At 61.6% G+C, this 24153-nt stretch overlaps 1 protein-coding gene across 17 annotated transcripts in view; it reads left to right on the forward strand.

Moving 5' to 3' along the window:
- The window catches only part of FBRSL1 (fibrosin like 1), a 93954-nt gene extending 73508 nt beyond the window's left edge, over positions 1–20446 (forward strand). For 4 of the 17 annotated variants that reach the window (XM_054444834.2, XM_063646851.1, XM_054444844.2 and 1 more), the window contains 15 exons: positions 2615–2660; positions 5064–5379; positions 5473–5678; positions 6205–6273; positions 6444–6661; positions 7426–7482; positions 7664–7759; positions 9229–9297; positions 9458–9487; positions 9739–9810; positions 12088–12220; positions 16583–16786; positions 17011–17094; positions 17330–17534; positions 18236–20446. In XM_054444834.2, coding sequence (XP_054300809.1) covers positions 2615–2660; positions 5064–5379; positions 5473–5678; positions 6205–6273; positions 6444–6661; positions 7426–7482; positions 7664–7759; positions 9229–9297; positions 9458–9487; positions 9739–9810; positions 12088–12220; positions 16583–16786; positions 17011–17094; positions 17330–17534; positions 18236–19049 — 2619 coding nt within the window. In that variant the 3' untranslated portion in view covers positions 19050–20446. Of the gene's footprint in view, positions 1–2614; positions 2661–5063; positions 5380–5472; positions 5679–6204; positions 6369–6443; positions 6662–7425; positions 7483–7663; positions 7760–9228; positions 9298–9457; positions 9488–9738; positions 9811–12087; positions 12221–16582; positions 16787–17010; positions 17095–17329; positions 17535–18235 lie in introns of all 17 variants that reach the window. The other 13 variants (XM_054444836.2, XM_054444835.2, XM_054444843.2 and 10 more) reach the window with 13 other exon arrangements.
- The last annotated feature ends 3707 nt before the right edge of the window (positions 20447–24153 follow it).

Here is a 24153-nt window from a genome sequence, read left to right on the forward strand (position 1 = left end):
GACACATGAGCTCAAGACCCATTCTACAATTTCACCAACATAGACGCCAACACACGGGCACCTACGTAAACATACACATGATGCTCATGTACGCAAACATCCATGCACACACTGCCACCCAGGTACACACACCCGAGAATGTGTGTGCCCCTGTACATGAACCTGAGTGTGCTCACATACACGTACCCGAGAGTGCCCATGTACACGTACCCGAGAGTGCCCACGTACACGTACCCGAGAGTGTGCCCACGTACATGTACCCGAGAGTGTGCCCACGTACACGTACCTGAGTGTGCCCACGTACACGTACCCGACTGTCTTCACGTACACGTACCCGAGAGTGTGCCCACGTACACGTATCCGAGTGCCCACGTACACGTACCCGAGTGCCCACGTACACGTACCCGAGTGTGCCCACGTACACGTACCTGACTGTCCTCACGTACATGTACCCGAGAGTGTGCCCGCGTACACATACCCGACTGTCCTCACGTACACGTACCCGACTGTCCACGTACACGTACCCGACTGTCATGTACACGTACCCGTGTGCCCATGTACACGTACCTGAGAGTGTGCACACGTACACGTACCCGAGTGTGCCCACGTACACGTACCCGACTGTCCTCACGTACACATACCCGACTGTCCTCACGTACACGTACCCGAGTGTGTGCCCACGTACACGTACCCCAGTGTGCTCACGTACACGTACCCGAGAGTGTGCCCATGTACACGTACCCGACTGTCCTCATGTACACGTACGCGAGTGTGTGCCCACGTACACGTACACGAGTGTGCCCACGTACACGTACACGAGTGTGTGCCCACGTATGCATACCCCAGTGTGCTCACGTGCACGTACCCAAGAGTGTGCCCACGTACACATACCCGAGTGTGTGCCCATGTACACGTACCCGACTGTCCTCATGTACACGTACCCGAGAGTGTGCCCACATACACGTACCCGAGTGTGTGTACGTGCCCAAGCACAGGCACATTGTCCAGATCGACATAACACTTCTTCTTTGCAATTGCTTCCTCCACACACAGAGTGTCCCCGATCTCTCCAGGGTACACACTGCAGTGTGGGTGAATGCCAAAAGCCGTGCAGTGAGAGAAGCCAATCACAGCAGGTCCGTGCCGCCTGACACACGTGGAAGTTCAGAAAGGACAGCTCTGTAGAGACAGAAAGATTTGTGGTTTCCCAGGGTTGGGGGTGACGGTTAGGAGTCAGGGTTTCTTTTTGGGGTGATGACAATGTTCTGTAATTGATCGTGGTGACAGATGCATCACTGTGAATATACTAAACGCCAGTGAATTGTAAGCGTTAGACGGTGAGTTGGATGATATGTGAATTACATCTCAAGTCTTAGTCTGTGCAGGCTGCTCTGGCCCAATACCCCAGCGGGTGCCTTGTCCACAGCAGACATTCACAGCTCACAGTGCTGGAGGCCACAAGTAGGTCAAGGCATGGCAGAGTCCCTGTGAGGGCTTCCTGGTTCATGAAGGGTGCCTCTCCGCTGCGTCCTCACTTGGTGGAAGGGGCTAGGTGGCTCTGGGGCCCTTTATAAGGCACTGATGCCGCTCGTGAGGCTCCACACTCAAGACCTCATGACCTCATCACCCTCCACCTCCTGATCCCATCACCTGGGGAGTGAGGATTTAAACGTGTGAATTCTAGGTAGACAGAAACGTTCAATCCACAACTCAATGAAGCTGTTTAATCAAAACAAAAAAAAAGAAGAAGAAACTAGGAGGGAAATATCTATTTAAGGTCATTCTTACGAAGCTCATTCCTGGAAACTGCCGTGAAGTCCCCCAGAGCATGGGGCCCTCCGTCCACTCCTCCCCATCGGTGGCCACAGGCCCACACTCTCACCCTGACAGGCCCACATTCTCGCCGCCTGCTTGTGGCGGGTGGTTGAGCGAGTTTCTCTGGAAGAGATGGAGGAGTGGGGCTGCGCAATTTCTGCGATTGACCCTCTGAGAGCTCCCCCACATGGTCCGGGACACTCAGCTGCCTCTCAGCAACACTGGACACCAGGCCTGGAGCTCAGCCGGCCCGGGAGCATAGCGAGGTGTCCTGCAGTCTTGTGGACCCGCATGTCCAGCCTGGTCGGTATCCTGGTTCTCTCACTTTTGCCAGGGCACCTGTGCTGGGCAGTGGTTGGGAGCAGGAGGTGTGTCCTGGGGCTCTCCATCATCTGCCTCTGGCCTGATGGGTGGGGGCCCAGCAGGGCCCACAGCTACTGGTGCTGGTTCTCCTGGGAGGGGTGCAGATTTGCCAAATGCCAGCGCTCCCCCAGTCCACGCCAGCAGCAGCCTTGGTTCCTGATTCCCCCACAAACCCCGTCTTCACTCAGACCCCCTCTAGGAAGCCTGCTGCTCTGAGCAGAGAGGGGCCCGTGTGCCCCCAGCGTGAGCACATATACACACATGCATGGAGCTCAGGACTAAGCGTGTTCGCCTCGTACACGGGGGCATCCACGAGGGCACATCCCGCCTGGCCCTGCTGGAAAATCACCCAGACTTGTGTGTGGGCAGTGGGCGCAGGGTCCACGAGGATGAGGACCACCCTGACTGCCCCTGACCCACTTCTCTCTCTCTCCAGGCATCCGTGGGCTCCGAGAAGCTCTTTGCCCCGGGAACCGATAAAGGTAAGTGGGTCCCCTCGGCTCAGCTCCTGGGCCTCTGAAGGGACACAATGTGCCCTGCGTCTTGCCAGCAGGACATCCCCTTGAAGTCAGGGAGAGATGGTCTTGGCACCCGGGGTGCAGAGCTGGGTGGGACCAGGGTGCTGGGATTGCTGGGAAGCCCCCAGGAGCAGGGGAGAGTAGATGAAGCCACTGAGCCGTAGGCAGGCCTGGGCTCCGCTCGTAGCAGTGGCTCCCAGAGTGGAACCGTTAGGAATGCGTGCTCTCAGGCCCTCCCTGGGCTTGTGGGGTCAGACACTTGGGACTGAAGGGCCACCTGCCACGAGCACCACAAGCACCTGTGGCTGCTGAGTTAAAGAGAAACGGGACTCAGACTCACTTCCCTGGCTCTGCTGCCTGTGAGCCTCTGTGGTGCAGTAGAGGGGCCTGGACGGCCATTCCAGGCCAGGCCCTCGAAACCTGTGGCTGTGAGCTGTGGGACGGTGTCTACGGGCCAGCAACCCTCTCCAGAGGGGGTAGCCCCGGCGTCTTAGGGGCCTTCGAAACCTGTGGCTGTGAGCTGTCGGACAGGGTGTCCACGGGCCAGCAACCGTCTCCAGAGGGGATAGCCCCAGCGTCTTAGGGCCTCCCTGGCGCTGGGATCCTGGGATTCCCACACCAGGGCCTAGGCGGGCAGCATCTCCGGCAGGGCCACGGGGTCTCGGCTCCTGCCTCCCTGGGTTTCCAGCTGGAACCACCCTTTTGCTGGGACGGCTTCACCCGGATGTGACTGGACAGGACAGGCCCTGCCAGCGCCGGCAAGGATGGGCCCTACTGCCCTGTAGTAGGCATGGCCTTCACCTGCCTTCAAGTTGGAAGCCTGTTCACATCAGAGCATCACAGCAAAGCAGGTGCAGATGGGGTGGTGTCGGAAGGGGCGTGCATGGGACGGGCCCCAGTAGGAGAGGCAGCTGGCTTCGCAGACAGAGTGTCAACGCAGGGCTGTTGAATACTCAGCTCACTGCCGCGGCTGCTGCTGCTGCATCTGGACGGACAATGTCCCAGTGAGGGCTGGAGGTGCTAGAAGGGCACAGGAGGCCCCGCATGTGGAGTCTAGTCCAGGTCTGTGCGGCCCAAGCCTCTTTCCATCCTGATGATCACAGCTCTTAATGTACGCAAGTCTGGCTTGGAGATGTGGGAGAGAGGAGGAGAAGTCCTGTGGGGCTGACCCGGGGAGCTGGGAAAGCCGGTGGAGAGAGTGCCCGTGGGCTCCCTCTCTCCTGTATCCTCCGCGCAGCCTCTCTGCGGTCGCTGGGTGGTGGCTGCTGTGGAAGGCCTGGCCCCAGGTGAAGAGTGAAGATGGGGCTGCTTCCTGCTGCCTGTTTTCACCTGGGAGGAGCTCCTTGAGGCCCCAGCAGACCAGGCCCCGTGGTCACATGGGGAAGGGACGGCCGCAGCTGTCCCCACGGGCCATGGCTCCACCGTCCCAAGGCCTCAGGAAGGAAGCAGGGTCTGCCGGGGACGTGAACAGGAGGCATGTGGCACGTGGAACCTGATTTTGTTTCTCCTGCGAAACTGGCCCCCTGGCCATGGCAGCTCCTGACCCCGGGCAACAGGAGCTCCGCCGCATGGACACTGCTCTCTCCTGACTCCCGGGGACTTGATCTGAGACCTGCCTGAAGGGGCCTGAAAAGGAGGGTTTGGGGTGTGCGGGGGTGGGGGGGCAGGCCCCAGGGGCTCAGAGGGGCCCACAGGACCTGCGGGGGGACGTGCCTAGGTGAGCAGAAGGGTGGCCAGGGAGCAGGGGTGAGGGTGGCGGGTGACGGGCAGTCACAGTGGGAGGCAGCCTCCTACCCAGTCCCTGCCCAAGTTTCCAGGAAGTGGTCAAGCCTTCCACCAGGGGGTTCCAGAGAGAAAAGGTGGGCACCAGCTGTGGGCGCTGCTGCTGGGGTGGGGTGGACCCATGCACTGGGCTGAGGGCACATCCAGGGGCCGTGAACATGAGGCATAGGCACACAGGCCCTAGCTCCTGTGTTCAAATCCAGCTCCCCTCTTGGGCCAAGTCCTTGATGTATCTTGGTCTTGTCTGTTAAATGAGGTCATAGCAGCCCCTGTCCAGGGACTGACTCCTGCAGGTCCTGTCCTGTCCCTGCCAGTGATGCGTCTTCGGGCAGGTGGGCTACCCACACCCACCCCCGGCCACACCCCAGGCTCCCAAGCCAGCTCCCTCCGACAGGCGGGGCCTGGAGCCTCGGGTGAGATCCAGCTGGCTGTGTGGCCTCCGTGCCTGCCTCCTCATCTGAAATGGGGGCATAGCCAGAGCCCAGACGTAGCCTGGGCACCGGGCACCTACCAGGGCTCCCTGGGCCAGAGGAGGAGCAGGGACGAGGCCCTGCTGGTCTGAGCGCAGCCACTCTCTCTCTGCAGGCCCAGCGCTTGAGAAGTCGGAGGCCAAGGCCGGGCCGGTGCCCAAGGTGTCAGGGCTGGAGCGCAGCCGTGAGCTCAGCGCCGAGAGCTTCCTGCCCACGGCCAGCCCCGCACCCCATGCCGCGCCCTGCCCGGGGCCCCCGCCCGGCTCCCGCGCCAATCCCCTGGTGAAGAAGGAGCCCCCCGCCCCGCACCACCACACCCCACAGCCGCCACCCCCGCAGCCCCGCGGCCTGCTCCCGACACACGTGCCTGCATCCCTGGGCGCCTTTGTGGGCCACGGCCAGGCGGCAGCCAACGGCCTGCACGGCCTCAGGTGGGGTCCCCGCGGGGGACGGGGCCTGTGTGGTCTCAGGCTGGGGGCTCTGCAGGGGTCGGGCTGGCAGGCACTGAGCCCCGTGTCCCGCAGCAGGAGCAGCAGCGCCCCCCTGGGCCTGGGGAAGCACGTGTCGCTGTCGCCACACGGGCCGGGCCCCCACCTGTCTACCTCACACCTGGCGCTCCGGTCCCAGGCGCAGCACCAGCTCCACGCGGCCATGTTTGCCGCACCCCCGACACTGCCCCCGCCCCCGGCGCTGCCGGCCAGCAGCCTGGTCCTCCCAGGACACCCGGCCGGTAGGTGTCTCGGCCGCAGTCTCGCCCAGGGCAGGGGTGGGGGGTGCGGGGACACGGCCACCGGGGAGGGGTGCACAGCCTGGCCCTCCACCTGCCGTGGTCTCTGCGGACCCTGCGCGCCTCTCTGAGTGGCTCCCCGAGGTGTGCCTTTCCCCAGGAGTCCCTGCGGGGCCACGGGCCACGTGTGTGTGGGGACAGGCAGGACACGTGCACATGCACGTACAGACACGTGTTCACATTGAGACAGGTGCACGGGCCTCCCCTCCTGGGGCCAGGCCTCCTCCGCAACCTGCTGGGTCCTGAGCCCTGGGAGGAGGGGGCCTCACATCAAGCGGGTGCCATCCCAGTGGAACCCCAACCGCGAAGGCTTCCTCCCTCGGCCCCCAGGCGCTTCCTGAGGCTCCGAGTCAGCCCGGCCCACGCTGGGGACAGCCCCATGTCCCGGGATGGGACCAGGACGCTGGCCTGGGGGTGGCTGGACCCTGGCTCCCGGGGAGGGGCTCACCGTGTTCTCTCTTGCCTCTAGATGCCAGCCTGTCGGTCTCATTCAGCCAGCCAATCATGTATTGCCAGCCTCATTCGGGGATTCTGATTGGTACTTGGTCACAGGCTCCTCTCTTACCTGCACCCCTGGGCCCGCACGTGGCGAGCGGCCACTCCGGCTTGGCCTGCCGACCCCGGGAGTGCCAGGTGACTATCCGCCTCGCCCCACCGGGAGCCCGCGGCCAACGTGCCTCTCTGTCTCTCTCTCTTTTTCTCTTGTAGATCACGAGCTGCTCAGGCAAGAGCTGAACACGCGGTTTCTGGTGCAGAGCGCCGAGCGGCCTGGCGCCTCCCTGGGCCCGGGGGCTCTGCTGCGGGCGGAGTTCCATCAGCACCAGCACACACACCAGCACACGCACCAACACACACACCAGCACCAACACACATTCGCCCCCTTCCCCGCAGGGCTGCCCCCGACGCCGCCCGCCGCACCCCCGCCGGTGCGTAGGCCCGCGTGCTGGCAGGGGGCGGGGGCGGGCGTGGGGCGGGGACACGCAGCAGGCACACGCAGACACACGCTTGCACACACACCAGCCCAGAAGGAGGTGGGGGGCTGGCGGCACCTCTCTGTCGTCTGTCTGGTCCCCAGCGTGCCCTGTGGTGTCCCCATCCCAAGCTGTGCCATGAGGCCCCCACCCTGGGCCGTGGTCCTGGACTGAGGCAGGCACCCCGTGCCCACGTGCGTGGGACACCCTCACACCTGCACTAGATCCCCAGTGCCAGGGCTGGAGGCCCAGACAGGCCTGAGGGGCACAGGGACCATGACTCAGGATGCCTCCCGTGTTCCTGGCCCCGGAGGCCCGGTTTGAGGAGGGAGTTGCTGGGGGCTCCAGTCCCCTCCACTCTCTCGAGTTTTATTCGGAAACTGGCCAGTTTGTCAGTAACCCAGTGTGTCCCCAGCGCGACCCAGCAGCCAAGGCTTCATGCCCCAGGCCTCAGCCGGGCACACAGACTGCCCGGGTGGGCCGAGTTCCCACCCCATGCAAGGGGACCCTTAGAATGGCAGGGCCGCCCTGGTCTGAGACTGAGTTCAGAGCTGTGGGGCTGGCGCTCTAGAGGAGCCTGGGACGGCTGGCCACAGCCGCCAGCCTCAGGAAGCACAACGCCGTCCTGTCACTGCCCAGCCCGGCCAGGTGGGCGGGGGCTGGGGCCCAGCAAGGGTGTCGTGTGTGCGGGGCCTCACCCTCCCCTCCTTCCCTTCCAGTTTGACAAGTATGCGCCCAAGCTGGACAGCCCCTACTTCCGACATTCCAGCGTGAGTGTGAGTGTCCCCGAGGGGCCCGGCGCGTGTCAGTGTGCACGCAGGTCCTGGCCACAGGGCGGGCGGGTGGGGCTGCGACTCGGCTGGCCTTGCCCCTGCTGCGTTGGTGCCTTCTGGTTACAGGCAGAGGGTGAGGTGAGGACTTGGGCCCCCCACTCCATCCGCTGTCCTTCTCTTACAGTTCTTCCCGTCCTTCCCTCCTGCCATCCCGGGACTGCCCACCCTGCTCCCACACCCCGGCCCCTTCGGGTCCCTGCAGGGCGCTTTTCAGCCCAAGGTACTGCTGCCCCTGGCAGGTGGGGTGGGCACAGCGGGTGGGTGGATTTTGGGGGGAGTGCGTGACAATCTTGCCAAACTCTCTGCCCACAACTACCCCCCCTTCCCTCTCTTGTACCTGTCGTCATCTGGGCGCTGGCGTGAGCAGCCCCTGCCAGGATGGGGGGCCCTGCGGTCTGTGTGGCCACCGTGGGATGGGCAGGGGGTCCGGCCTGGGAGCAGCCCTGGGAGGTGGTGGGACCGTATGGAGAGCACACTGTGGAAGCCTTGATGGAGAACATTCCAGTCCTTGGCAGAAGGCCCTGGTGTGGACAGCAGCCAAACAGGCTGTCCACACCGCAAGGAGGTTCTTAAGGGGCCGCCCACACCGCAGGGGACCCGGGCCTTAAGGGGCCGCCCACACCGCAGGGGACCCGGGCCTTACGGGGCTGGCCACGCCGCAGGGGACCTGGGCAGCAGGAGTTTGTGTGCCACCTCAGCCAGGGGAGAGGGAACCCTGTGACCCTCCTCACTGTCCCCAGCCTTGTGCTGTACCCCCACCCTCCATGGGGGGGCACGCAGCTCTCAGTCCTGAAGCCTCCTCACCTGTGGGCCTTGGGTTCTGAAGACGGGGCCTGGACCATCCCTGGTAGCTGCCAAGCCCTTGACCTCCCAGAATCCTGCAGCCCCCACTCATTGCCCACAGCTGCCCTGAAGGGCCCAGCACGCACCCCTGGGCTCCCCTGGGGCACCGCCCACGTCGTGGACAGGCAGATAGCGCTTCCGAGGACCAGGCACCCCTGGGCACTAGAGGGTCTTGGGCCCCCAGACCCCGTGATTGAGGAATTCAGAGGAATGGAGAAGGGAGGCATGTGGCCCACCTGCAGGTGTCGACCAGGGACCCCCAGACTGGGACTCGGGGGCACTGCCCTGAGCCCAGACAGCCAGGACGCTGAGGCCCTGAGTCTGGGAGCGAAGGAATCTGTCCCGGCTGCACCCCGAGCACAGCTGCTTCTGGGCAGGGCGGTAGCCCAGAGAGAAGGGGCGGCTGAGCCAGTCCGGGCAGGAGGGGGCTGTGGTGTGACGGCTGGTCTTTGCTGTGGGACCCCCCCTTTCCCTGGCGCCCCTGGTGGGAAACGACTGTCTCCCCTTGGCCCATCCAGGCTCACAGCAGCTCCTCCTGGGCTGGAGACTAGGTTTGCACCACTCCCCCTCCGGGTGGGGCTGTCTCGGCCCTGGCAGCAAGTGGCTCCCCGGGGAAGGTCGCCCACCTTCTCCGGCAAGAGCACCTGCTTCCCACCTTTGCAGAAACTGGCGGGCTGAAGGTGTGGTGGTCCTGCGAGGGAGGGCAGACTGCCCCTAGGAGACAGCGTGCGGGGCCCCACGGCAAGGCAAAGCAGGGCACGGGCCCACGCCAGAACCAGGAAGCCCAAGGCGTCCTCCTGCCTGGGCGGCCCCACGCGCACACAAGCTGTCTCTTTCTCCCCTCAGACTTCAAGCCCCATTGAGGTGGCCCGCCGGGCTGGTGCGGTTCACTCACTCCTGCAGAAAGCACCTGGGGTAGGTGTCAGTGGGCACCCGTCCCCACCCCGGGTGATGGCCTGCCCTGGCCCGGCCCTGCGTGGGCTGGTGGCCACAGCACACGGGCTGTGTCCCCTGCACTCCCAGGACTCAGCCTCCTGTGGGGCCCGGACCTAACACTCCTTTCCTGTCTCCACAGGTGTCTGACCCGTACCGGGCAGTGGTCAAGGTGAGCGCACGTTGGGAAGGCCTGTGGCAGGGGAGGACTCTGGTGGCCTCGGGGGACCCATGACAGCAGGAGTCTGCAGAAGACACGGGTGGGGGTGGCACCGGCCCCACTGAGTGCTTCCGTCCTGTGGCAGAAGCCGGGGAGGTGCTGGGGGTGGCACCGGCCCCACTGAGTGCTTCCGTCCTGTGGCAGAAGCCGGGGAGGTGCTGGGGGTGGCACCGGCCCCACTGAGTGCTTCTGTCCTGTCGCAGAAGCCAGGGAGGTGGTGTGCCGTGCACGTGCAGATCGCCTGGCAGATCTACCGCCACCAGCAGAAGATAAAGGTGAGACCACTTGGGCTGGTGCAGGGCGCTTGTGAACCCGTCTCCAGCCTGTCTCCAGCCTGGTTGGGGGCTCACAGACCCGTTTCCAGCCTGGTTGGGCCCTGGAAGGCCAGGCATGAGGCCGTGTGTGTTCACACGTGTGTGCACGGGTGTGATCCCCATGCATGAGCCGCCTGCCCCTTCCTCTGGGTACTGGGCTCTTACTCTAAGCAGGTCAGCGAGGCCACAGGGCACTGCTGGGTGCCCGGGTGCCGCAAGGCCCTCCCCTCGGCGAGGTGTGCCGGCTGGGCCCTGGGGAGCAGAGCACGTCACTGGGGTGCCTCTGGGGTCCTCTGCCGTCCCTACTCCCCGCAGTGATTGAGTGTCTGCTGTGTTCTTCGGTCTTCAGCAGTGACCCAGGTGGACCCTGAGCGCTCACAACTGATGTGCACCTGGGAAGGCTGAGGCAGGCGGGAGCCCGCGGGCAGCTCGGTGCAGGTCCCACCAGGCTAGGAGCCGCGGGGACGGGAGAGGGTTCTGGGAGGCCAGGACAGCGGGACTGTGGCCTCAGCGCCATGGGACCCTGCACCTCTGCTGTCCCTGTGCTGTCCTGATGACGCACGTCACCTCCGCACACAACTCTGAAAAATCATTGTCCTAAATGCCCTTTGGGAGAGGCATCAGCAGGACGGGACTCAGAGCAGAACACTGTATGTCTTTTTTTTTTTTTTTTTTTTTTTTGAGACAGAGTCTCGCTCTGTCGCCCAGGCTGGAGTGCAGTGGCGCGATCTCGGCTCACTGCAACCTCCACCTTCCAGGTTCACGCCATTCTCCTGCCTCAGCCTCCCGAGTAGCTGGGACCACAGGCGCCCGCCACCACTCCTGGCTAAATTTTTTTTGTATTTTTAGTAGAGACGGGGTTTCACCGTGTTAGCCAGGATGGTCTTGATCTCTTGGCCTCATGATCCACCCACCTCGGCCTCCCAAAGTGCTGGGATTACAGGCGTGAGCCACCGTGCCCGGCCAGAATGCTGTATGTCTTTATACGTGCGTGTCTGGGTGGAATTTCTGGACACACAGCAGAGGAATCAGGTGCTCCCGTGGGGGGCTGCCCACGGCAGAGTCGGGAGGCCTCATCACTCCTGGTTTTGTCCTTGGAACTCGGGGCGCAGTTGCTCCTCAGAGGAGGGCAGATCCTGCAAGAGGCTGGCGGTCCAGGGAGAGGGCGCGCACAGGGTCTGCCCAGCCCTCACTCCTGCCCCCACGTAGTGCCAGAGTACCCCAGAATCATCATGGCCAGTGAAACCACCCCAGTGCCAGAGCACACTGCAGGGACCAGGAGGGGCCGGGCCAGGCCAGCCTGAGTGCCAGTCAGAGGCAGGACAGGCGGAGGCAGCGCAGTCACCAGGACGTGGTGGGGTCTTGCTTGGCCACACCCCTCCTGGCTCTGGGCCCCTCTGCTCCCATGGGAGGGCACAGGCATCCCCAGTCTCCACCCAAGCCTGGCCCTGCCTCCTATAGCCGTCTGGCAGCGTGGGCACCTGAAGTGTGGCCAATGCAAGTGAGGGGCACATGTAGTTTCATATAATTTGCACACATTTAACTTTGAAAACTGATACCAAATTCAGTCACTGAGAAACTCTTCAGCATATTTGGAACAACTTGGGCACGTGAGCATGCTTTTTCAGTTTCTTTTTTTTTTTTTTCTTGAGATGGAGTCTTGCTCTGTCACCCAGGCTGGAGTGCAGTGGCGCAATCTCGGCTCACTGTAACCTCCACCTCCCGGCTTCAAGTGATTCTCCTGTCTCAGCCTCCTGAGCAGCTGGGATTACAGGCGCCCGCCACTGCGCCCAGCTAATTTTTGTATTTTTAGTAAAGACGGGTTTCACCATGTTGGCCAGGCTGGTCTCGAACTCCTGACCTCAGGTGATCCGCCCGTATCAGCCTCCCAGAGTGCTGAGATTACAGGCGTGAGCCACCGTGCCTGGCCTTAACTTTTAAAAGAATCTAAATACAGAAAAAGTAAGTTATTTTCCATGACAGTGTAGCGTCCCAGCTGAGATGTGCTAAGTACGTACCACAGTTCAGAGGACGTGAGCTCTCCCGTTCAACTTTTTTGCTGATCACATGTAACATTTCCTACATCAAGGGTGTAGAGAATACACCCTTGAAATCCATCCCACCTGCTCCCCTTTCTGGACTGGCCCACACCCGGTCCCTGCGGTCCCCCAGGCCTGGGCTCCCTGTGGTCAGGGCCAGTCCCCGGGCAGGCGGCCCTCACCCACTCTATTTTCCCAGGAGATGCAGCTGGACCCCCACAAGCTGGAGGTGGGTGCGAAGCTGGACCTGTTCGGCAGACCCCCCGCCCCGGGCGTGTTTGCAGGCTTCCACTACCCACAGGACCTGGCCCGGCCCCTCTTCCCCAGCACAGGTGAGACTGGAGTCAGGGGCCAGGTGGGGGGCCCAGAAACCTCCTGCTTGTGCCCAGCCGAGCCTGCCTTCCTGTGCCAGGAGTGAGAGCGCTCTCTGGACCTCAGCACCAGCTTTTGCTTTTTGATGCTCACCACTTATTCAGGTCAAAGCCTGGCAACTCCCTCACCTCACCTCACCTCACCCCACCCCTCACCTCTCCTCTCCCCTCCTCTCCTCCCCACCAGCTTCCCCAGGGTGGACCTGGGCCTGGGGCTGCTGCTCCTCCCCACCAAGTCCTGCCCAATGTGTCCTGGGGGGCCTTCAGCCCACGCCACACGGCTCTGAGGCAGCTGGTCCTGGCCACCCCTCCTCCCTGGGGCTCCCTGTTCTGGCCCCACCAGAGGCAAAGGAGTGGCAGGGACCCAGGCCCACGCGAGGCTGCCCCCTTCTGTCTCCCAGCCCCCGCTTTCCCAGGAGGAGTTTGGCCTCTCGCTGAACAGCAGGAAGCTGCTCCTGAGGCCAGGCTGGGCCCACACCCTAGTGCCCCTTCCTCACATGCACGGCTGCTCCCGGGATCCTAGGACCGGCCCAGCTGCGGTGGTTTCCTAGGAAGGGTCCCAGGACCTGGCCTGTACTGCCCTCAGTGGCATGGCCCAGGGTGGGATCTGCTGGGAGCGGCGAGGGCCTCCCTGCCCTTTGGAGTCACACACTCCCCCGGGTCACCCCTCCCCCAGCAACACAACATGAGCACACGCGAGTGTCATCCTCCAGGCATGCAGAGGCACGCAGACTCTGGGGTGCTGATCCGTGGGCACCACTGCTTGGCACAGGCCCCCAGGAGGAAAGTGGGCTCGAAGTTCAACCACAGCGTGGGATAGACACAGTCTGGGTGCCTAGAGGCTGGCTGAGGGCCAGCCGTGTGCACAGACCTTTCCAAAGATGGTGTCTCAGCCTGCACGGTGCACGCCTTTCTACACATACAGAGTTACACATACACACCTATGCGTGTACGCACACGTGAAGCATGAGCATCCACATACAGCTGACCCTTGAACCACACAGAGGCTGGGGCACTCCCTACCACACAGTTGAAAATCCAGGTATAACTTTTGACTCCCCTGAAACTTAGCCTACTGTTGACAGGAATCCTTACGATAGCATAAACAGTTGCTGAACACCTGTTCTGTGTGTTACGTGTATGATGGACTGTATTCTTACAATAAAGTCCACTAGAGAAAAGAAAACCTTATGAGGCAGACCATGACCAGGCGTGGTGGCGCACCCCCGTGGTCCCAGCTCCTCAGGAGGCTGAGGCAGGAGGGTGGCTTGAGCCCAGGAGGTCAAGGTTGCAGTGAGCTGTGATTGCATCACTGCTCTCCAGCCTGGGCAACAGAGCAAGACCCTGTCACACACACACACACACAAAATCATAGGGAAAAGATATTTGCCATTCACTGTGTGGAAGTGGATCATCCTAGAGGTCTTCATCCTCGTCCTCACACTGAGTGGGCTGAGGAGGAGGGGCTGGTCTTGGTGTCTCAGGTGGCAGGGGTGGGAGAAAATCTGTGTCTAAGTGGACGCGCACAGTTCAAACCCATGTTGTTCAAGGGTCAGCTGCATGCACACGTACACACACAGGCACACGTACATGCACAGGCACACATACACACATGGGCACTGCATTGCCCAGTTGTCCTGCTGCTGGAACCTTCCCCAGCCACCAGGTCCTTGAGGCCTGTCCCTTCCTCAGAGCTCCCAACCCCCGCTGCAGCCCCCCTCACTCTCCCCTCACCGTGTTCGGTCTCTTCCGTGTTCATGAGCATTTGATGGCACGTTGCATGTGGACGTGTAAAGGCAGAGCCCTGTCCACATAAGGGTGATGGGCGTGCCCAGCAGCCACCCGAGGCTGGCTTCACAAGCATGGTGGCCTCTGGGCCATGGAGCATCCCAGTAGTCTGGGTGTCTCAGAAAGCAGAAGTCCAGATTGCAGTTTCTGGCTGTCCACAGCCTGGCTCAAGCCCCCGGGACACCTGCTCAGTGTGGCACCCAGTTCTGGGCCCTCCACACTGCCCACCCCACCCACCCTCCCCTTCCCTCCTCTGGATACCCGGTGGCTGTCCCTCAATGGTCTGCCATTTGTCCTTCCAGGCTGGGCCCCCTCAGTCCTTGGGGCCAATGTTGCCTCCTCCTCCATCTCCTTGGCAGGGCTTGATATCTTGCTGGCAGCGGGCAGGATGATTCCTCGTTGCTCTTTTTTCTCTTCCATATAAACTTTCAATCTGCCTGTTAGGTTCCAGCTTTCACTGGAGTTGGGTTAAAGGTGTACATCGACCTAAGAGGAATTCGTACGTCATCTCTGGTATCATTTTCCTATCCCTGATCATGGTGTATCTCATTTATTTAGGTATTAGTAGAATTATTCATAGATGCTTTATATTTTACTAATATTATGATTGGAATTTGTAAGTTACATTCTTAAGCTGTTGCTAGAAAACAGAAGTGCATTATCTGTTTTGAAGATTTGTATGCCATCTCGATGCCGTAACTAGCAATCCCGCTAAATTCTTACGAATGCAAAGACATTTGTCTGTCAATTCCTTTACCTTTTCTGAATAGAAAGTCATATCTACGAGTGGATGGTTTGCCCCCTTGTATAAACTGTTGATACGTTTCTGGAGCCACTTTTCCAGCGCTTTGTTCCAGATGAGTTTCCTGAGTAAGCCTGGCCTTTAGTTTCCTAAAACCTGGCAGGTTTTGTCGTGAGGGCTCTTTGCCGTCTTCAGTGAGTTAAGGCGCTTTCCTTTTTTCTGTTCTCTGGAAGAGCTCTTGTGAGGTCCGATCCTCACTGCCTTCAAGGCTTGGAGGCTCACATTTCAGGTTCCAAGGACTGATTTTTTTTTTCTCCCCTGGGTGTGGTATTCCTCAAGCTGTTTCTTCTGGCATCGGTTTCCGTAATGAGTGTTTCTAGTAAGTTGATTTGGGGCAGGCTCCGTAGCAGTCAGTGTCCGTCCGTCACGCCTGAACTCCGCAGGCCCTGGCAGTTCTTAATGTTGCTTGGCTGTGCCGTCTGTCCTTTTTCCTTCATTAATCTCACCAGAAGTTTGTCCATTTCACCAGTATTTTATTTTAATTTATTTATTTTGAGACGAAGTCTTGCTGTGTCGCCAGGCTGGAGTGCAGTGGTGCGATCTTGGCTTACTGCAACCTCCACCTCCTGGGTTCAAGCAGTTCTCCTGCCTCAGCCTCCCACATAGCTGGGATTACAGGCAGGTGCCACTACACCTGGCTAATTTTTGTATTTTTAGTAGAGACATGGTTTCACCATGTTGGCGAGGCTGGTCTCGAACTCCTGACCTCAGGTGATCCTCCCGCCTCTGCCTCCCAAAGTGCTGGGATTACAGGCGTGAGCCACTGTGCCCAACCAATTTCACCAGTGTTTTTAAAGGAGCAGCTTTGACCTTGCTGCCTTCTCTGTGTTTTTAAAGGACAGCTCTGACCTTGCCGCCTTCTCTGTGTGTGTTTTCCTGTGTGTCACTCACTCTTCTGGCCCTTTCTAGCTTGGTCTGGTAGTTGAGAATATTAATTCCTCAGCGTCTCACAGTGCAGGCATTTGAGGCAGTGTACTCTCCACCTCCTGCTGCACACGCTTTGACAAGCTGTGTTTTCATAGCATCGGGCAGGCTGTCTTCCTCTCTAGTTTAGAAGAGTGGCATCAGCTTTCATGCCAGAGCTCAGTGGAGACCAGAAGCTCTGAATACAACCTGCTGCGTCCTACATGGGAGGCATGAGCACCCCATCTTTGGGGTCCCTAAGATTAGGGCTGGGAGGGAGCCGGAGTAACCTAAAGATGACGCCCTGCTGGTCTTTACCAGAAACCTGCCCTCTGGACCCATGTGCAGGACGGCCCCTGACCCAACAGCACTGAGTCCCCTGCAGCAGCCCTTCCCAGGGCCAGGGCCCCACACGGTTGCTCTCCAAGGGTTGTTGGGGGGCCAGGGCTGATGTTGACATGGTGCTGTGGGCTGGGCCTGTGCCCAGGAATGCCACGAGGGGCTGCCATGTGCAGCCTCCAAGACAGAACCATGTCCATCCGGGCCTGAGGCCCAGCACCTCATTAAGAAATGAGGACCATCTACCAGCTCCCAGGTGAAAGCTCTGGGATAAGGGCTTCAGGAGTGGTCCGATCAAGGCGCATGTTACTTGGACTTTGTCTCTGCCCCAGTTGCAGCCCCTTTGCTCCGAGGGCTGCACCGCACTCAGCACCTCCTTCCCTGCCCCCCTTGGGGTCCCAGGATGGCTGCCACTGCAGCTCCAAGTCAAACCTCCGAACTGTGGGGCAGACTCCATCTCCTACTCTGACTGGACACACTTCACCCCTCAGGGCATGCAAGAGAATGGGAGGTGAAGGTTCACAGAGGAAATTGGGGTGCTCCCTGTGAACAGAGCTGCAGATGGGAGGCCCTGGTGCTCTCTCCTGGCTTCTGTCAAACCTGGCTGCCCCCCCCAGGTGCCGCCCATCCTGCCTCCAACCCATTTGGACCCTCAGCCCATCCTGGCAGCTTCCTCCCCGCTGGCCCCCTGACAGGTGGGTGTCTCTGAATTCAGCCCACGCAGCCTGGCTGGTTCCTCAGCAGCCTTGTGGAGGGGGAACTAGGTGGGCGGGAAGGTGGCCCCAAGCCCCAGGGAGCCCCTTGGGTCATGCAGGCAGTACCCACCAGGCCCAAAGCCTCTACAGCAGCCCCCAGTGGGCCAGGTGGGAGCTGCAGCCCATGCCTCACAGACCTCTGGGTCCCGCGGTTGCCCCCACAGACCCTTTCAGCAGACCGAGCACCTTTGGGGGCCTGGGGAGCCTGAGCAGCCACGCCTTTGGGGGCCTGGGCAGCCATGCACTGGGTGAGTGACCCAGCCTGTGCCCCCCTCCCCCATGCCCGCGCCCCTCCCCCATGCCTGTGTCCTCTGCGGGAACCCTGATGCCTGGCTGACTTTCCTCCTCTCTGGGCTGGGCCTCCTTGGGGCACCCCTTCTCAGTGTCAGCCTGGGACCCTCCTAAAACTCCTACTGGGTTCTCCTGGGGAGTGGGTGGGGAGCGGACAGACCCAACCTCATGCTCCCTGGCCTCTGCCCCCAGCTCCCGGTGGCAGCATCTTTGCCCCCAAGGAGGGCTCCTCCGTGCACGGCCTGCCCAGCCCCCACGAGGCCTGGAACCGACTGCACCGGGCACCGCCCTCCTTCCCGGCTCCGCCCCCGTGGCCCAAGTCCGTGGACGCGGAGCGGGTGTCAGCCCTGACCAACCATGACCGAGAGCCGGACAATGGCAAGGAGGAGCAGGAACGGTGAGTGGCCCTCTTGTACCCCATCCCTACCACACACCCCTACCCCGTTTTCTCTCCCCCCTCCCCTCATCCCCGGTTCCCCCTCCCCCTATTCCCTCTCCTCCTCTCCGTTTCCTCTCCCTCACCGTTCCCCCTTCCCCGTTCCTCCTCCCCTATTCCCTCTCACCCTCCTCGCCCCACTGCTGCCCACTCACACTCTGTCCAGCTCTGTGCTGAGCCCCGGGGTACAGGGGCCAAAGCTCTGCTCCCCGGCGACTCCTCCCTGCGGTGGGGAGTGAAGGCTGGGCCCTGGGGCTGGGAGGGATGAGGAGGGTGAAGACCCCACCACAGGCACCCACACCTGCCATCCGGGAGACCTCCAGGTGGCCGCGCCCTGACCCACGGAGTTTGAGGCAGGAGTTCGGGGGTGCGGCTGCCGGGAGGTCCCCCCCACCGTCCTAACAGGGAGGGCCCGTGGGGAGCTGAAGTCGCTGCTGGCAGCTCCTCCCGCTTCCGTCTCCCGGCCGAGGTTTCCAGGCCGCCCAGCGGGGAGAGGACGCGTAGGTTTTGGGAGCCTGTGGGGGTGCAAGAGCTGTGGGTGCTGAGGGGTCACCGGCCACCCAGGAGCTGGAGGCCCCGCCCGGCAATGGGAACATCCCGGGGCTGCGCTGCGCGGCAGGACGGAGGTCTCGGGAGTGACGGGTCCGCCCTGCCGCCCCCAGGGACCTCCTGGAGAAGACGCGCCTGCTGAGCCGGGCCTCGCCCGCCACCCCCACCGGCCACCCCGTCAGCGGCCTCCTGCTCCGGGCCCAGAGCGAGCTGGGCCGGCCCGGGGTCCCCGCGGAGCGCGAGGCCGAACCTCGGGTCAAGGAGAGCCGCTCCCCGGCCAAGGAGGAGGCCGCTAAGATGCCCGCGCGCGCGTCCCCGCCCCACAGCAAAGCGGTCCCTGGAGACGTGAAGGTCAAGGAGGAGCGCGGGGAGGACGAGGCCTCCGAGCCCCCGGGGGGCGGCCTGCACCCCGCGCCCCTGCAGCTCGGCCTGGGCCGCGAGCGCCTGGGCGCGCCGGGCTTCGCGTGGGAGCCTTTCCGCGGCCTGGAGCTGCCGCGTCGCGCTTTCCCCGCCGCCGCCCCTGCCCCCGCGCCGGGCTCCGCCGCCCTCTTGGAGCCCCCGGAGCGCCCCTACCGCGACCGCGAGCCCCACGGCTACAGCCCCGATCGCCTGCGGGGGGAGCTGGAGCGCGCGCGGGCCCCGCACCTGCAGCCCGCCGCCCCCGCCCTGGATGGCGCGCTGCTGCCCTCGCTGGGAGCCCTGCACTTCCCGCGCCTCGCGCCCGCCGCGCTGCACAATGGGCTCCTGGCGCGGACCCCGCCCGCCGCCGCCGCCCTCGGCGCACCGCCCCCCCTGGTGACCGCGGCCGGGCCCCCCACGCCCCCCGGGCCGCCGCGGAGCCGGACTACGCCGCTGGGGGGCCTCGGGCCGAGCGAGGCGCGCGACTACTCCCCGTCCCGAAACCCCCCGGAGGTGGAGGCGCGGTAGCCCTGGGGCCGCAGACGCCTCTCCGAGCGCACCGCTGTCCGTTTCTCCATCAGTTCCTAGAACTCAAGCACAGCTCCCGCCGATCCTGGGGCGGCGCCGCCTCTCCACCCGCAGCCTGCGGAGGCGGGGACTTGGGTGTCGGCTTTTCTGAGGGTGATCTTTTGTTTTCCGAGTTTGGGATTCGGCTGTTGGGAAAAAAAAAAATCGCGTTTGTACCTTTTCCCCCCACAGATGAGAAGTGTTTGTAATGGATTTGTATTTTTCTTAATTTTATGCTCTTTAGACGTTTAAAAGAACCAAAAAAGAAACTTTTGCTTCTTCGTTTTCGGTTGGGATTTGCAGTTTAATGGCCTCAGATCCTTCTTCAGATCCCCAGGGTTTCTTTGTCTTATTTATGGAGAAAAACCGGTCACTTTGTCCAGCGCACTGTGAGGCCCCCACTCAGGCCAGCCCTGGCCCCCCCTTGGTACTTGGAACCGAAGTTACAGATCTATATTAAAATAATAATAATAATGTACAAACTTTGTTTTTTTGCCTTATTATGCAGAAGTGTAATTTCTTTTTTGGTTTGTTTTTTTAAAAGCAAACGAAACGTGTAAATAGTCTGTTGATATAAATATATGACGTTACTAAATTCTTAATCTAGATAGACTTTATAAAAATGGTTTCCAGAAACCCCTCTGGTTGTTTGTCTAACATGGTCACAAAAACCCAGGCGCGGCCGGCTGTAAACATTATCAGAAGTTTAATGGCAGCAACTTTCCTTCAACTATGCAAGCGCTTCCCGGCGGCTCTGCTGGTTGGGGGAGGAAGGTTCCGCCAGCGACCTCCCAGCCCCTGGGTCCATGGAGGGGTTGGGTCCCTCCAGCAGGGCCCCTGGGCCAGCAGAACAGCACTCCTGGGCGGCTCCTGTGGGCTTCAGGACTGGCCGGCTCCAGCCGCAAGGGCGATTCTGTGGACGTTTGTGTGGATGGTGCAGTGTTCTCGGAATCTGTAGACCAGATCGGTGGAGGTTTAGAAGTGCAAGAGTCTAAAGGCTGATTACACACACACACACACACAAAATCACTGCTGTGTGTTTTCTTCCACCTGAGGCATCAGCATCACCTCGGTGTGGTCGTCGCCTCCCAGGCCCTTGGCCTGGCCTCCTCTTGGTTTGGATTTTGCCCTCACCCACATGAGCCCCCCATGCCCTGCACCCCTTGCAGCCTTTCGTGTTCCCCGACGTCTGGGCTGTGTCCCTGCCGGGCTTCCCAGCCTTCGGGGTCAGCCGTCGAGCCACTTGCTTTGCTCAGTTCTGTGTTTCAGCCACGTTTCCACAGTGGACCCTGTCTGTTTTAAATATTCTGTTCCCATGTCAGTCAGTGACGATAAATACAGCCTTGATTTGGATGAAACTGTGGTCGCGTGTTCTGTGTGGTGTTGGGGGGCCAGGCTCACCCAGGCTGACCCCCTACAGCCGTGCGTCCCTCCTGCAGCACCTTGGGATGCTGGGCGCCTCGGCGGCCCCATGCTGTCGAGTGCCATTGCCCCCCGGAAGTGAAGCACAGCAGGTCCTGGCTTCCTGGCCCTGCTGCCACGCCGGCTCTGCCCAGCCCCCTCCCCCAGCGACACCTCTCCCCGTGGAAACCCCAGCTCCTGGCTCTGCCGGATGCCCCATGTGCTCCTTCGTTCTTGGGGGTGTCACGCGGCCCCCCGTCGTCCCACCCCCAGCAACCCCGCGGGCCTCCTTCCCTCACATCCACGGGGTTTTCTGCATAGAAGGTGCTCTTAGTTCCTGCCTTCGTGCCAGAGAGTTCTGGCCCCGCAGGGACTTGTGGGATTGGCCTTGCCCTGGCTGTGCCCGAATGAACAGGAGCTCAGAGAGCAGGAGCCAGGTGCAGAGGTGGCAGCCCCCACCCTCCAGTGCAGTGAGCGCCAGGCCCACCTGCCTTGAGTGATCGTCAGGAAAGCTCCAGGTGCACACCTGGCCTTCACCTGAGCATCACCCCCATCCCTTCCCTGCCAATTCACTCCTCACTAAGGGGCCCCAGGGCTGCAACCTAAGAAGGAGGCCTCGTGGGCCCACTGCACGCCCAGCAAGGAGTCGTGGGCCCACTGAGCACCCAGCAAGGAGTGCCCTGCGTCCCACAAGACCCTTCCAGGCTGGCAGGAGGGGCAGGTCCCACTCCACGCCCCACTGGGTCATTGTCCGGGGCCTGGACCATCTGCCATGTGGGGCTTCTATGCAAGAGTTTGCTTCCTGTGGAGTCAGCCCCACCACCCCACAGGCCTCTGTATCCCCGCAGGCCTCTGTGCCCCAACTTGGGCTTCAGCCTTTACAGTGAGCTGCCACTTAGCGATGGGGAGACACTGGGAAATGTGTCGTGCAATTTTGCCACTGTGTGAATATCACAGCGCGTGGCACACGCCTGGATGGGACAGCCTGTTGCTCCTGGGCTGCACCCCATGTGACTCCCGAATCCCATCGGCAGCTGTAACCCGGTGCATGAAAAGGTACAGGAAGAATGCAGCATTCTGGCCAGACGTGGTGGCTAACGCCTATAATCCCAGCACTTTGGGAGGCCGAGGTGGGCGGATCACCTGAGGTCAGGAGTTTTGAGACTAGCCTGACCCACATGATGAAACCCCATCTCTGCTAAAAATACAAAAAATTAGCCGGGCGTGGTGGCGCTCGCCTGTAATCCCAGCTGAGGCAAGAGAATCGCTTTAACCCAGGAGGCAGAGGTTGCGGTGAGCTGAGATCACACCACTGTACTCCAGCCTGGGAGACAGAGCGAGAGGCCATCTCAAAAAAAAGAGAGGAAAAAAAAAATGAATCCAGCATTCTAATCTTCTAGGGCCGCCACTGCCTATGCAGCCTGCCCTTTCCCACAGTGCGGCTGGACGGCACGTGGCTATGCTTCACATCCCCTTGTCTTGGTTATTCCAACCTACACACCCTTTCCCACGGTGCGGCTGGACGGCACGTGGCTATGCTTCACATCCCCTTGTCTTGGTTATTCCGACCTACACACCCTTTCCCACGGTGCGGCTGGACGGCACGTGGCTATGCTTCACATCCCCTTGTCTTGGTTATTCCGACCTACACACCCTTTCCCACGGTGCGGCTGGACGGCACGTGGCTATGCTTCACATCCCCTTGTCTTGGTTATTCCGACCTACACACCCTTTCCCACGGTGCGGCTGGACGGCACGTGGCTATGCTTCACATCCCCTTGTCTTGGTTATTCCGACCTACACACCCTTTCCCACGGTGCGGCTGGACGGCACGTGGCTATGCTTCACATCCCCTTGTCTTGGTTATTCCGACCTACACACCCTTTCCCACGGTGCGGCTGGACGGCACGTGGCTATGCTTCACATCCCCTTGTCTTGGTTATTCCGACCTACACACCCTTTCCCACGGTGCGGCTGGACGGCACGTGGCTATGCTTCACATCCCCTTGTCTTGGTTATTCCGACCTACACACCCTTTCCCACGGTGCGGCTGGACGGCACGTGGCTATGCTTCACATCCCCTTGTCTTGGTTATTCCGACCTACACACCCTTTCCCACGGTGCGGCTGGACGGCACGTGGCTATGCTTCACATCCCCTTGTCTTGGTTATTCCGACCTACACACCCTTTCCCACGGTGCGGCTGGACGGCACGTGGCTATGCTTCACATCCCCTTGTCTTGGTTGTTCCGACCTACACACCCTTTCCCACGGTGCGGCTGGACGGCACGTGGCTATGCTTCACATCCCCTTGTCTTGGTTGTTCCGACCTACACATCCTTTCCCACGGTGCGGCTGGACGGCACGTGGCTATGCTTCACATCCCCTTGTCTTGGTTATTCCAACCTACACATCTAATCTTCAGGAAGACTCCAGGAACGCGTATTCTGCCCTGAGTGAGCTGATTGTGTTAGTCACCCACACAGGCCTGCTCTGCCCTGGGGCTGGTCTGACCCAAAGCCCCAAGGCCCCTACAGGGCAGCCCAGCAGCGAGGAGGAGGCAAGGCCAGGGCCCAGCGGCGAGGAGGAGGCAGGGCCAGGGCCCAGCCCTGTGGCCCCAGAGATCTGGGAACGCACCTGTAAAGCGCAGCTGGAGGGTGGTCAGCAGTGCGGCTGGAGGGAGGATGGCAGTGCGGCTGGAGGGAGGACGGCAGCTGGAGGGTGGACAGCAGTGTGGCTGGAGGGAGGACGGCAGCTGGAGGGTGGACAGCAGTGCGGCTGGAGGGAGGACGGCAGTGCGGCTGGAGGGAGGACGGCAGTGCGGCTGGAGGGTGGACGGCAGTGCGGCTGGAGGGAGGACGGCAGTGCGGCTGGAGGGTGGACGGCAGTGCGGCTGGAGGGAGGACGGCAGTGCGGCTGGAGGGTGGACGGCAGTGCGGCTGGAGGGTGGGCGGCAGTGCGGCTGGAGGGAGGGCGGCAGTGCGGCTGGAGGGTGGACGGCAGTGCGGCTGGAGGGTGGGCGGCAGTGCGGCTGGAGGGAGGGCGGCAGTGCGGCTGGAGGGTAGAGAGCAGTGCGGCTGGAGGGTGGGCAGCACTCCAGGGCCATCCGCTGGCCAGAACTACCTGCAAGCCCAGGGATGCCATGTGAAGGAGTGAAATGGTGAAATGCCCGCCTTTAGGTCAAAGCACACAGCCTGCATTGAGGCACAGAGAAGGGGGGAGGGGGGAGGGGACCCCACCCAGGCAGAGTCCCTCTGGGCTGCCTTCCAATGTGGGGCCAGCCCTGGCACTGAAGCAGCCATCCCTCCCTAGGCATCATCCTTGAGGGGAGTAATCTCTGATGGTGCAGAATCCAAGGTGGACTTCTTCCCAGGAGCACTCTGTGAGGGGGCACGCTCCTGGGAGCACTGTGATGAGAGTACCTTCCTGGGAGCATTCTGTGATGGAGCACCCGCCCGGGAGCACTCTCTTTGAGGGCGCACACTCCTGAGAGCACTCTGTGATGAAAGCACTCTCCTGGGAGCACTCTGTGAGGGAGCACCCTCCTGGGAGCACCCTCCTGGGAGCTCTCTGTGAGGGAGCCCCCTCCTGGGAGCACTCTGTGAGGGAGCCCCCTCCTGGGAGCACTCTGTGAGGGAGCCCCCTCCTGGGAGCACTCTGTGAGG

Source organism: Pongo pygmaeus, chromosome 10 (assembly GCF_028885625.2).
Source record: "Pongo pygmaeus isolate AG05252 chromosome 10, NHGRI_mPonPyg2-v2.0_pri, whole genome shotgun sequence".
Classification (NCBI taxonomy): domain Eukaryota; kingdom Metazoa; phylum Chordata; class Mammalia; order Primates; family Hominidae; genus Pongo; species Pongo pygmaeus.